The sequence below is a fragment of the Vombatus ursinus genome, unplaced genomic scaffold (genome assembly GCF_900497805.2).
Source record: "Vombatus ursinus unplaced genomic scaffold, bare-nosed wombat genome assembly UNPS02014832.1, whole genome shotgun sequence".
NCBI lineage: Eukaryota > Metazoa > Chordata > Mammalia > Diprotodontia > Vombatidae > Vombatus > Vombatus ursinus.
Window position 1 is genome coordinate 43,782,069 of NW_020954610.1, and position 14,553 is coordinate 43,796,621.

The window sequence follows — 14,553 nt, forward strand, 5'->3', positions numbered from 1 at the left end:
TCTGGTGAATTCCATGGAGTCCTTCTTAGAAGACTTTTTTTAAATAAAGAAATGATAAATTTCAGCTAGAGGTTAGTGAAAATAAAGATGTAGTTCATGGACCTACTGAAATCTATCCGTGGTCCTCCTAGTTGAGAACCCCTGATGCAGACTGTCCGAGCTGTGCTTCTTATGATGGTAGGTCATCCAACCTGCAAGCCAGAGACTTAGCCTGAAAGGTATATGCAAAAGCTTCAATATTTAGAAGTACTATTTGTTTCTGTAGCAATTTGCTTATGCAGGCTGAAAATATTTTGCTGTAAGTTACTGCAAATGATGCTTAAGAATATATGTTTAAAAAAAAAAAAGACAACTTGGTTTCTGAAGCAGGGTTATCCTGACCTGCTTGAGGTACTTTAAAAAAAAAAAACTCATTTCAGGTGAACAGTTACAAATTAAGGTGATGGTCATTAAATGGGTAGTCTCTTGGAAAACCAATATTCTAACACTAATTTTAAGTGCCAAGTATGAAGGAAGATAACTTCCTTCACCTAAACTCATAGCAATCTTCATCTCAGAAAATGATTTTGTAGCAATTGAAATAGTAAGAGCATTTCTAGGGAAATTAGCATTTGATGGCACCCTCAAGATGTGCAAAGTAGTCACAATTTTAAATTGTTTATTCTTATTACATCCTTAAAGTAAGATTGATGTCCTATGCTAGAGCTAGGAACATGATGATGATCTGACTATCTTGATCTCTAAACAAGGATGAGGATACACCATTTCAAATATATTGACTTTTGATTATGTAAATTTTTACAGATATTCTTGATCCAAATAGCTTCTGACTTTCTTTCCAAGTATAATAATTGGTATTCAGGACTGCTCATTATTATTGTCCAAGTAAAAGTACAGTAGGAAAGAAATCATATGACTTGAAGACCGTAGAGCTAGAAAGAACCATTGATCCAGTTCAGGATTTCTTAACCAGAAGTCCATGAACTTAAAGAAAAATGTTAATTGTATTTCAACATAATTGGTTGCCTTTGTAATCCTATATATTTCATATTAGGCCTTTAAAAACATTATACTGAAGTGGAGCCATAGGCTTCATCAGACTTTTAGGGGGTCCATGACACAAAACCTGCTCTAGTCAATCTTTTTTCTCTGATGAAGGATCTGAGGACAAATTAATATTAAAACTTGAATTTCCAGATTTGCCTGCCAGTGTTCTTTCCCCTACTTGGAGTAAATAAAAGTACTGTATATTAGAGAAAGAATTTAACAGCCTGCACAAGCAAATTGCTATAGAAATGGAGATTCATTACTGCTAATGTAATAATTTTTTTATCTTCAAAATAAACATTTATTCAGTCTGTAACAAGAACATTGAATTTACACATCAGTGCACAAGTTCACATTTGAAAAACAGCAATGCACATTGTACTATGCTTCAACTGACTCTGAAAGGTCCCAGAGACTCCAGGGAGCATCTGCGTTCCTGGAAAGAACACAGACAAAGAAGTGTGGTTGGGTGGGGAGACTGGGGATGATGGAAGAAGAGGGTCTTCAGGGGCTGGATTTCCACATTTAGAACAAGTCCTACAATTCTGTCACATTTTAATATGGGAGAAAAGGCACGGCCATCATGAGCTGTAGCATTTTGAAGTAACTCCTATAGCACTCTATAATACTTATAGTGTTTAACAAATTATCTTGTAGAATAGTTATTTCTGTCTAATCCCTTCAGCTAAACTAAGCCCCTTGGAGCAGGTGGGTGGCATAGTGGAAAGAGCGCTGGCCCTGGAGTCAGGAGGACCTGAGTTCAAATCTGGCCTCAGACAACCTGACACTTACTGGCTCTGTGACCCTGGGCAAGTCACTTAACCCCATTGCCTAGCCAAAAAAAAATTAAACTAAGTCCCTTGAAGTCAAGGATTGATACTCCTTGATATTACTTTTTCTCCTAAACCCAGAGCACTTAGCACAAGGATTCAACCTGACAGGTATTCACATGCTCATTTGAATGAGAAAACTCCTACAATTTGACAGGGAACAGGATTAGCATAACTAGGCGAACGAACACTAACAACCTTAAAAAAAAAACCACCACCACTCTAAAAGGCAACCAAAACTACAAGTAATTATAGTAAGCAATGTCAGTTCCAGAGAAGACAGAATGAACTATCTCTCCCTCTTGTTTGAGAGGAAGGGGAACTACAGTTAAAGAATGTTAATATTTGGTAGTATTAGCAAGTGTAATCTCTATTGGCTAGTTTCGCTAAACTATGCTTTATTATAAGGGATACCCTTAGAGTGTGTAACAGAAATGACTTGGGCTCCACCCAAAAAAATCTCATTTAAAAAAAAAAAACTTGTTTAGAAAAACTTTCTAGCAATGGACTTGTCCTATAAGAAAAGAGTCTTGTGAATTTCAGATGTGCCAAACTTGTAAATGCCAAGTTCTCAAATAGAAAAATTCTCTCAGTTGTTGAGAAATGTACATAACTTTTACTAACAGCATCCCAATTATTGTTGATTGGTGCATCAATGGAAGTAACAGTGTGTGTCTGTCACTGTTCTATCTGTTCTCACAAATGTACCCCAGCTGCTTACCAGTTACAGATTGGACTTTGGGGGGGGGGGAAGGCTCTGTTTGGAAGCCTTTTATCTTCCTGTAACTTACTACCAAAAGTAAACTGAAGGTTTAAGGGCAAAAACATCAAAATTTGCAAATGACATGCAAAGACGGAGCTATCCCTTAAGAAGGGCTTCCTTGGATACAGAGCAGAGCTGTCGAATCACAGCTGCAAAATTCCTAAAGGCATCTGAACCAGCTTAAAATGTAATTTGGAAATGTTTAATCAAATAAAAATAAAATACAACATGGCTAATGTTAACATGTGCTATTCTAAGTCACTACGTAGTGCAGGGAGGTCTCTTTCTATTTGAGTTTGACACCTCTGATATAGATCATGTCAAATTATGGTCCTGATATCTAGATGGACTTTGTCAGGTTCAAAATCTTTCACAATGACTAGACTTGCAAGTAAATAAACCACCTCATCTAACCCCAGTACTTCTAAAGAGCTGTAGAAAGTGAGCAAATACTTGCTAAATTGTATATTAAGGCCAAAAGGTGAATGCTGATACGTTGTATTTGTGCCCTCAGTATGAGATCTTGGAAAATAAGAGGAGAATCTGATATGGTGAAGTAGTGGATGGATTTAGATAAACCTAAGCTAGTACTTCTACTTGTCATCTCTGAGACCTTGGGCAATAAGTCACTTCAAGGCTACCAGAGTTCTCTCATCTACAAAATCTTGGAATCTTTAGACTCTAAGCTACTTGAGGACAGGGACCATCTCATGCCTTTCTTTGTATCTCCATTGCTTGTTTTAGTCCCTGGCACATTGAAGGTGCTTAGTAAATGCTAGTTGACTGACTGTAAGATAGGGATGCTTGTACTATCCACCCTATCTGGACACTGTGAAGAATACTGATGAGACTTAAAACAGGGGTCCTCAACCTGGGGTCTGGAAATTTCTTAAAAATGTTAAAAAAAAAAAAAAACCCTACATTTTCATTGGTTTCATTTGTAATCCCATGTATTTTTTTTCCATTTAAAAACATTCTAAGAATGAGTTACATGGGCTTCTGCAGACTGCCAAATGTGTGTCATGACATGTGAGAAAGTTTAAGAATCCCTGCTTTAAAGAATTGTACAAATAAATTATTAGCATTTGCTTAAATTTAAGCTACTTCAGATTATAGAGTTCTGATCTCAGTTAAAGGTCTACAAGGTACTTGGGGATAGAGAAACCAAAGGAAAAATAGTCCCTGTTCCCCAGAAATTTATATCGTGTAGCCAGATAATCTCTTTGCTGACTTCCAATCTTGTATCTCCAACTGCCTTTGAGACATCTCAAACTGGTTGTCCAGTAGACATCTTAAACTCAACATGTCTAAAACTGAACTCATTATCTTTTTCCCTAAACCATTCTCCCATCCTACCTTTCCTGTAACTATAGAGGACAACACCGTCTTTCCAATCCCTCAGGCTTAAAATCTAGGACTTATTCTTGACTCCTTGCTATGTCTCACCTTTCAAATCTAATCTGTTACCAAAGCCTGTCTTCCACCTTTGCAACATATGTTATAATAATTATATCATCATCATTGTCATAAGCCTCCATCACTCCTCTGACGTTGCCACCACTCTAAAGCAGGACTTCATTACCTCATACCTGGACTATTGCAGTATCTGCTGGTTGATCTGCCCATTTCAAGTCTCTCCCCACTCCAGTGCATTCTCCCTCCGTTCAGCCACTGAAGTGATTCTCTGATTTTGTTAGCCTCCAGGTTCAGATATAAAATGCTCTGTTCGGCATTCAGAGTCTTTCGTAACCTAGCTTTCTCCTATCTTTTCAGTCTTCTTACATCTTATTCCTCAGTGATACTGGCTTCCTGGTCATTCCACTAGAAAGACACTCCGTCTCTTGGCTCAGAGGGTTTTCTCTGACTTGTCTCCCATGGCTGGAATGTTCTTCCTCCTCAACTCTGTCTGCTGACTTCTCCGGATTCCTTTAGGTCTCAACTAAAATCCATTCTTCAACAAGGAACTTTTCCCAACTTTAATTCTAGTGCCTTCCCTCTGTTATTTCCTATTTATCCTGTATGTAGATTGCTTTGTGTATTTTTGTTTGCATGGTGTCTCTCCCATTAGATTGTAAGCTCCTTGAGGGCAGAGACTGCTTTTTGTATCTCCAGCGCTTGGCACAGTGTCTGGTCTCTAACAGGCACTTAATGTTCATTGATTGATAAAGATAAGTATAAAATAATCTGAGGTGGGAAAAAGCCAAAGTGTGCTAGAAATATCTCTAATGGGCTCTGGAGGCCAATTGTTAAATTTTCAGTGTGAGCATTTATACTTCAGAAATTGGTAAATGCTACAAATCAGGGCTTGATTTACTGTTTTGTTTTTACTGTGAAGACTTAAGTGATAGAGAATGTGTTAAATATGCAGAATAAACTTAAAAGTGTCATGCATGCAGAGTTGGTTCCCACCCCACCCCCAACCTCCCACAGAGCTGTTTGTTAGACATTGACCAGCATACCATTGGAGACAACACTAACAACTAGGGAAAATGGAAAAGGCAGAGGTGGCACCTGGGTTAAGCCTTGATGGAAGCTAAGAATTTCTGGTAGTAAAGGTGAAGAGAAAGTGTTACAAGCACAGGGGAATACTTGTACAACAGTATAAGGAATTATGAAATGCAGTCTGGCTGTCTCTGTAAGAGGTTATTATATGAAACATTTCTAGAAAGAGAGGCTGGAGCCCAAATTGAAAGGGCTTTAAATGTCATGCTTATTAGGAAGTTGCATTTTGTCTTAGAGATAGTAGAAGTCCACTGAAGTTTCTTGAGCAGAGTAGCACCAGGATCAGACTAGCAGCTGTGTGAAAGGTGAATTGGAAAAGAGAGACTAAGACTCAGGGAAACAGATTAGATGGCTTTATAGGAACCCAGACAAGAGGTAATGAGATGTGAACTAGAGTGGTAGCCATGGGGGTTGAGAGAGAAAGAATCAGGTGCAAAAGATATTGTAGAAACAGTAACATATCAACTGATGGGATAAGGCAGTAAGACTGAGGGAAATGCCTGATGACAATGATATGACCTAAGGGACTTCAAAGAAGGAACAGAGAGAGTTCAGACGAAGGGCTTGAAGGGTGCTCATTTTCCAAAGTAGTAGCTAAGAAGTAGCACTTGATAGATCCACTCTGGGTACTTGAAGATGGGGTACTCCTAAATAAGTCTAATGGCACCATAATGCCCTTCTCTAAGAACTTGGGGTAGCCTGCATCTCTAGTTTCAAGGTAACAAGCTGTCTTTTCTTATCTTCATTTTCAAAAATACTGATTTAGCTAAGGTCTTTCTAACCTTAGGGACAAGAACAAAATGTGAGTCATCTCAATTCCAGTGCAGCAATGGCCGCTGTATTACTTTGTTGTGGAAGTGTGATGGTGAAGAAGACTGTAGCGATGGCAGTGATGAGAGTTCATGTGGTAAGTACCTTCAGAACCTGCTAAATGCTTTTCCCCCTTGTCAAATCACTGAAACTCGATATTTTGAGGAAAAATCATGTCCTGACTTATGTTTCTATAAAAATCACTAAAGCTATTAGATAAAGCTCTTTTGGGACTTGGCTTGAGCTTCAAATCTATATTAAATAAATAAACAAATAAACAACTCCTAGAATTATTGATGGTAGATAAATAAGTCTCCTAGAAGTCATCCTAAAATCAGTTGGAACTAGCATATCTTGAATAAGGAGATAAAAAATAAAATAGACCTTTTGATAAAAATTGAAGGACATGACTCCTCTCAAACAAAAAAAAAAAGTTCTATATGCTTCTACCCTTTCTCCCTAACTTTATATTAATACTATAGTTTACAAATGTCTATTATAGGAAATTTGTTCAGGGAAACACTCTAGTCCAGATTATGACTTCTATTTGCTTTGGTAGGAGCCAGTGGCAAATCAGTGTAATAATATGTCTAACCCATAGGCTCTGAGTAGAGTCAGAAGAGAACCATAGATTATAGATTTAGAAGCCGACTAGTTGAACTCGTTTTACAAATGAGGAAACTGAAGCCTAGAGAGGTTTTAGGTGACTTATTCAAGGTCACACAAGTAGTGTCAGAGACAGAATTTTAACCCAGATTCTCTGCTCCAACACTGGTGTTCTTTTCACTGTACTGTTCTATTATGAAGAAGCTACAGTCTCATTAGGCTAGTCTTCAAACTTCTCTCAATCCCTAGAAGTCCTCAGACTTCTATGAATCCCTAAATCCCTAGAAAGTTTTTTTTTAAGTGCTAACTTAAAGAAGCATATTCTGTCATCATAATCTCCCTTGGTAACAGGTCTCATTCCTTGAGCAAAGCCAGATTTTATAGCCACTTCCTTTGTGAGATGGGAGACCCTCCAGAATCCCTAACTTTTATCTTTTGACTGCTGTAAGCATACTTATAATTTGGTTTCAAAAAATAGAGGAAGGTAATGAATTAGAAGTATATAAAATGGAATGAGAAATAGCAATTTTTCAAATTTTAACAAATATTCATCATCTATGTTCAATACTCCTTGCTGGGAGAAAGATTGGGTATGATGGTCTCAGCTCTTTTAATACTCAGTTCATGTTATTCTTATTCTACTATTACAATTCTTATAAGAAATATTGAGTTCTGAGGAGGGAAAGATCATTACTGGATGGGTTCGGGGAGAGAATAGAGAAGACTACTCTAATCTTCCTTCTGTTTATCCCCTGTTACTAGTATCTCCCATAACCAATATGATCCAAGGTAATGTTCCACAGCCACATTATTCACTTGACATTATCCTTATCCCTATCTGGAATAGGTTTGCATGACCTTGACAAATCCTTTAATCTCCTTATTTAGAAAATGGGGGTGGGGAAGCACATCAATCCAGTTCTAATATTTCATTTCAGAGAGGTGACTACTCACAGGTCTGCTACATGACCTCCAATTGGCCACAGGTAATTAGACAGTGATATGAAATTTTTAAAATTCCTTGCCATCCAAAGAAATCCATGTTGGAGCAATTTTTCTTCTCATTTGTCAGTTTGATTATATTGTGGCTTGAAAGAATTAAACTTCTATTAGTTCTGAAACAGGACATTATCTGAAAGAAAAGTCACTGTCCCTTGTGGGACAGTCACTGGCTTACTTTGTTCACTCTTATGGAGATAGAGCCATAAATGATCTCAATTCAACCCTAAACTGAAAAACTGAAGTTCCTTTGTCCATCCGTGTAGAATGCACACACAATGTTTTATCTATTAAGCAGCTCAATTTACATAATGTGAACCCTTTCTATATTTACACAGCACTACTGTAGGTAGAGTATGGTAGATATGCCACTACTATTCAGAGAGCTTATCTACTATGTGTCTTCTCTCTCTAAAGGAATAATATAAGCCTAGGTTTGGTCAAAATCCAAAATAAGTCTTCTTCCCTAGACCATCTATAGTTCAGGAAGGGTTTCCTTGGGTCAATTATATGGGAAAGCTTATGGTGGTAGCACTTAACATTGAGGGACAGGCTTTAGATAGGTTAGAAGAACCCATATGTAGTTGAATGATAAAATTTCAATATTTATGTCCTCTTAACTCAAAGTTTGAGTATTGAATTAGAATAGAATTTCTAGAATAGAGTGCAGTTTTGATTTTAAAAATAAATTGTTTGGTACTGTCACCCACAAACTCTACAAAATAATTGGTCTAAATGTCAGCATAGATACGCCTTAGCAGCTAAAAGCTTTTGGTGAAATCAAAGACTTGGTCATTCCTATTCTAAATAAAGCACTTGGTCCACCATTTTTAAACTGTGTTAAACCAGACTAAAAAAGACTCTTCCCTCTCTCACCATCTAAATCCTATCATTCAAGGATCAGTTTAACTCCTCTTATGTGCCTAGGCCATAGTATTCCTAAACCTTTCATTTGATATTTAGACATGGAAGTACTAAGTGGTATATAATTGTCCTTTTCCCCCAGCTGAACTCACTTTATTCAAACTTGAGCTCCTTCTCTGACCAAGTTCAAACTTAACTCTGAAGGAATTAAGTTGGTGGAGGGCTGTTAAGAGTCCGCTTTATACTGTAGTGGTATGTGCACATGTGCCCTCAGACAGTTACAAAGTACTTTAGTAGTATTGAGAGAAGAAGAACTTAGCAAGAAGAGGATAAGTTTAATGAGAATTCTATCTCTAGTGAAATCTGGGGGGATTTAGACTTAAGGGTGGGAGAGGCAAGGGAAGAAAAGGCTCTCATTGAAGAATAACCACAAGTCCCATTATCTGTTTTCCTTGGCTCCACTAAAGGGTGTTAATAGCTGGAAAAAATTCATAGTATTAACTGCCTTATCTAGCTTCTGAAGCCAGAGGTTTTTAGAAACTATTTGGATAAAGTCATGATTATAAAATAAAATTAAAACTGGGGCAATATGTATTAAACAAAATAATTCTCACCAGAAAGCAAAAGCCAGCATGACATAATAGAGAGGTGGCTTTGGAGTCACAAAGACCCGGGTTGAAATTCTGCCAATCATACATACTTTGTGACTATAGGCAAGTTATACATAATCTTGAAGCGTTCCTTCTCTAAGCAGTTTTCAAAAAACTAGAAAGTGAGAGGACTTTGCTGATCTGTATTAGAAGTGGTATCTATCACTAAATACACTGAAATCATAGGTAAAACAATAAGAAAATATAAATTCAAGTCTAATACAACCAAGCTATTAAAGTACATTGCCATCCTTTTAAGAATCATTCAACTACAGAAGTAGAATATTGGTCACAATTATTCTCTTAGGCTTGGCTCTTTTAGAGAAATGTACTTGGGGTGTTTGGGAAATGTCAGTCAAAACATTGGGATTATTCTTCCTTTTTTGGGTCAAATTATGATTTGGAGCAAATTAGGTAAGGTCCTTGTGTTTAAATCTAAAGATACGCAATCTATTTCACATAAGAAAATGTGGGAGTAGCTTTTAGCCTTGACTATGTTGCCTCATCTGCTGTGGTCACCCATTCATCTTGGAGATTTTCCTTGCTCTCTAGATCTCCCTTTATGAAAAAAAACTCAACTTATACAATTTGCTGTACTATAATATCTTGGGATGAATCATGACCAATTATGAATTGATTTTTTTTTAGCAATGGATGTTCTAATTCCCCAACTCATAGGATGATCTCTTACATTAGAGCCTCACTAGGGATGTTTTCTCTCCTTTCCCATTCTGGTGAGGTTCAGTTTCCAATGTCTTCATGTGGCAATTTTCCACAGAACCAAACATTGTTAGGAATAACACCTGCTATACCCAAAGATAAGAGTGGCCCCTGGATATTGGCACCTACCAGTTTAGAACAACATGCAGCCACAGTTAAGGATTCATTTGGCTGACTTGGAAACCTCAGCATTAAAGAGACTAAAATATAGTTTTCCAGAGAGGCCATTTGTACTCTGGCAAACAAATGGACTATTGGATAAGTTTGATACTAACCTTGTAACTGATAATAAAAATTTTATTTATAGTGAAGAAGACATGTGCTGAGTCTGACTTCGTATGCAATAATGGCCAGTGTGTACCGAACAGATGGCAGTGTGATGGGGACCCAGACTGTGAAGATGGATCTGATGAAAGGCCAGAACAATGCAGTAAGTGTTGCTACTTTGTTGGCTAACTTGCCAAGGTGACAATGTTCTTGGGGGGGGGTACTATTTGGAGCTTATAAACGAAGATTAAGGGGGTACTTCATAGTTCTCTTCAAGTACTTGAAAGGCTGTCACATAAGAGGGAATAGGCTTGTTTCATTTGCACTAAGAAGGCAGAACTAGAAATAATGCAGAGATATCTTTTTGGCTGGCTATAAGGAAAAACTTCCTTGAAAATCCTAGCCATAATAGAAAAAAAATGGAATGAATTGCCTCAGAAAGTAAAGGGCTCTATCTTGTTGAAGGCTTCCAAGCAAAGGATGGATGACCTTAATGGGAATGTTAAAGGAAACTTCAGTCAGGTATGGGTTAATTAGATGGCCTCTGAAGTTTCTTCCAACGCTGGGAAGATGACTTCCATCGTGTGGTGTACTTTCAACTCAGTGACTGCATCAACTAGAAAAGTTCTTTCTACTTTGTCATGGTAGAGTTAAGTATTGCTTCTGAGATTCAATGTTTGACGTTAATCTTTGCTCCCTCTCTTTCACAAACCAACCCCAACTTATAATATCTTAAGGATCTTCATTTTCCAGGAAGCAGTTACTGACATAGGTCACTGACTAATTTCAGTATAAGTAATTTGCTGATATTTCCCCCCATTTCAATTTGTGAGCCTCTGGCTAAACTAAAGTTCTCTTGAGTGGTTATATGTAGTATTGAGCATTCCTATTACTGCCTCAAGCCCATTGAGCCTATTGAAAACTCATTGACTAGGTGCATAAATTGCCCACATGTTCTTGATCATGATTACTCTATAGAAATGGTACTTAATCCTGAAAGCTTTCAACATTCCAAATCCCACAGTGGACAAAGTGAAGAAGTAGGCATTCCTTAAAAATATATACAAAAGAAAATGAGGACCAATGTTCCTTGTCTTTATAAGTATCCCTCCAGATGAGGAAACAAGACTTGCAAGACAACTTGCAAATGAGTGAAACCTAAAATAGTATAGCTAAAGGTAAACGTACAAATATTATATATGTACATATATATAAATTAATAATAGGAACAGCTCTAGGTCTAATATTTCACTTTAATGAAAGGTCCATAATTAAAATGGTATTTAAATTATTTGGCAGGGACAGAAAAACACAGAAATAAAATTAATTTATTAACAATTAATTAATTAACAAGTCTTAATGATATGAGTTGTCACTTTCAAATATACAACAATTGACTTACTGTGAATTATTTGTTAATTTTTAAATCCTGGTTCACCTTCCACTCTTTCCATACACTATGTTCTGGAAACAAACTCAGTTGAACAAAATCTATTCATTCCAATTGCAATGCACAATCTAGAATGATTTTAGAATACACAATGTTATTCCTTTCTATTGGTTCAGAGAGTACCTTTCACAAAATATGCTAACAGTTGAAATTTGACCAAGTGCTGTCAGGAATTAAAAAATGAGTCTTCTCTTTTCTTCCCCAATTTTATAGAAGGGCAATGTTTCTAAAAGGAAAATCATAATTCTTTATATGGAAAGGTAGGAAAAATTGGAATTAGTCTGAAGAATTTCCCTAGAGAAATTTTGGAGTAAATGGGTAAAAGGTCAGAATGCAAAAGGGATTCTGGAGACTTATAAGAAATGGACATAACAAAGAACACTGATATAGGATATAGCATATATTTGGTTCTACCTGCCTTAATTTCTTCATCTGTAAAATGGGAATAATAACATCACCCATCCCTTAAGGTTGTGAAGATTAAATGAAATGAAATTTGTAAAGCACTTTATAAACCTTCAAGTGCTATATAAATGCTAGTTATTACTATTGTTGTTTATTTTAGAACTATAAAGTACTTTATTCCTCATCTACTTAGGTGAAGAATGAGGGAAAATGACTTGCCCAAGGTCTTATAATAGGAAGCACAGCTGCAATTAGAACCCAAATTCTAACCCTAAATTTAGTAATCTCTACTATATCACACTACTGCCAAGTGAGGCAAGGAAATAACAGGAAACCAGTAATTTGAGTCACCTAGACATTACTTCAAGGGTTTGAAGTAAGCCTTTTGGTCTTGGCCACCAAATGTATCAGGGTCCCAAGGAGTAGCACTGGAAATAGATACCAAGACCTCAGATGGAACAGTCAATTTCATAAGTGTGCCTTTTTGATGGCGGAATTGTGAACATCACCAGTACCAAGCAACTCAGAGTAATCTTCCTCAGCATCTTGTATCACTTATCACAGTTCTGAGGTTCCTTTGAGACTATGTGTCCTCAACAGATATGAGAACCTGCCGAATAAATGAGATCAGCTGTGGTGTTCGATCAACCCAATGTATCCCAGTGTCCTGGAAGTGTGATGGTGAAAACGACTGTGACAGTGGAGAAGATGAAGAAAACTGTGGTAAGAAGATACAAGTATTGAATCCGTTGAATGGCTTATCCTAAGGATTCTTTGCTGAAGGGACAAAAAGCTGTGACTGAAACAGCTTGACTCACTTCAGTGACTTGCTCTGTTGGTGTAAGAATAAGAACTAAAATTTTCTGATTAGCAATTTTAACAGCCCCTTGCTAAAAGCTCTTTTTTATTATTATTAAGAATGTTCCTTGATCTATCAACTAATACATCCCCAATTCTCCTAGGGTCAGAGAAGGAGGTAAAGAAATAGATCTGAGGTAGCCTACTACCTAGTTGGAAATGAAAACTTCCTTGCCTAAACTATGGTAACACCTGTGCACTCCTGATCCAAACCTGATCAAGCCAGAATTGGGGGCTGAAGAACCAAAATTTCTTTCCTATTCCAAATATGAAAATTTCCCCCTCTTTGAACCTGTGACTACTAAAATTTGCCAACTTGGCCCTAGTTTGTCCTTTTCAAGGAAAATCTCAGTCTCTGACTTCTCTCTTGCTTGCCTGGCACAGAGTATGGTGGTAAACCTGTTTCCTTGATGCAGGTGACCAAAGCAAACTTTAATAGTGTCTTCTCTTCCAGGCCCCTGGCCACCACCTCTTCAGGTTCCCTTTCCTGTGTTCTCACTCGTTTGTCTAGCTTCTCTTCCTCTTTCACCCTTCTGCCTCCGAAAATGTGTAGTAACCTGCTATATGTTAAAGGTGAGGCTATGAAGGAAGCATTAGGTTGAATGAACATTGTCTTAGTCAACTCAGATTCCCCTTTTAAGTAGGATCCTAAGCTCTTCAATTATATAACAAATCTAAGAGACCTTTTGATTCTGGCTGTAGATAAACCCTGGGAATTAGTAATAGGAATACCAATCTTTAAAAAAAAAAAATATGTATGAAGGCTTCTGGGGTTAAAGCAACTGCACCTGGTCCAATGAGTTTCTTCTCCAATTCATTCCTGGAGTCAAGTTTAATGTTTCATTCTGAACTTATGTTGGAAAGCCATATAGCTGCCAGAAGTTTCCCTTTTGGAAAAAATGGACTTTGCTTCCCAAGGGAGCAGTGGTTTCCACCCTATTTCTTATAACTATATAAAGCTGTAACCTATAACCACTCACATTTTTAAGTTCTTGCAAAATGAACTGGTCTTATAAGCAGGATTAACATGCTCTTTTTTTTTTTTTTTTGGCCTAGGCTTATAATAGATTCTGCTAATGTCGACTTTCTAGAATTTGAGAGTTTTATACATTAGTTACTTCCTGGTCTAATAATAAAATTGAGAGATTAGGAAGGGAATGTAAGTCATCATCCATGCTCTACTTTCTCCTCCATTAAAGAAGAGATTGGCCAAAGAGCTCACATTTGTATAACATTTCAGTCTTCGGAGTCTTTCTCTATTCTCAATATCCCCATGCTGCAGTAGCATAAGTATTCTTGTTTGCTAGAAGATGGCACACCTCTTTGCGTAAATAATAAACATCAGTGCTGAAACTCTAAACCATCTCTCACTCTTAATTCCAGCGCTCTTTGAATTTAGATTCATAAAGAGCTGGAAGGGACCTCAGAGGCCATCTTGCCTAACCCATTCATTTTATAGGAAACTGAGGCCCAGTGAGGTGACTTGCCCCAATCACACAAGTTTGAATGTCGTGTCTGACACATTATTTCTATCCAACTCTAAAAGTTATACCACTATGCAGATAAATTTATTTTTAATATTATCATTTTTTTAATTAAACATTTATTTTCTTTCATTCCTCCAAATGAAACAAAAAAGATAACCTTCATATGAAATATGCATAGTCAAAAAGAGAAAATGCCTGCATTGACCATGTCCAAAAATAATATGTCTCATTTCGTTGAGTTGGGCAGTTCCCTAGATTTGTAGTTGATCAGAATTCTTTAGGTTTTCAAGGTTGT

At 37.1% G+C, this 14,553-nt stretch overlaps 1 protein-coding gene across 1 annotated transcript in view; it reads left to right on the forward strand.

The window, feature by feature from the left end:
* VLDLR (very low density lipoprotein receptor) overlaps positions 1-14,553 on the forward strand; it is a 42,918-nt gene that overhangs the window by 12,323 nt on the left and 16,042 nt on the right. The window contains 3 exon segments of the mRNA XM_027839371.1: positions 5,930-6,049; positions 10,099-10,221; positions 12,514-12,636. Coding sequence (XP_027695172.1) covers positions 5,930-6,049; positions 10,099-10,221; positions 12,514-12,636 — 366 coding nt within the window.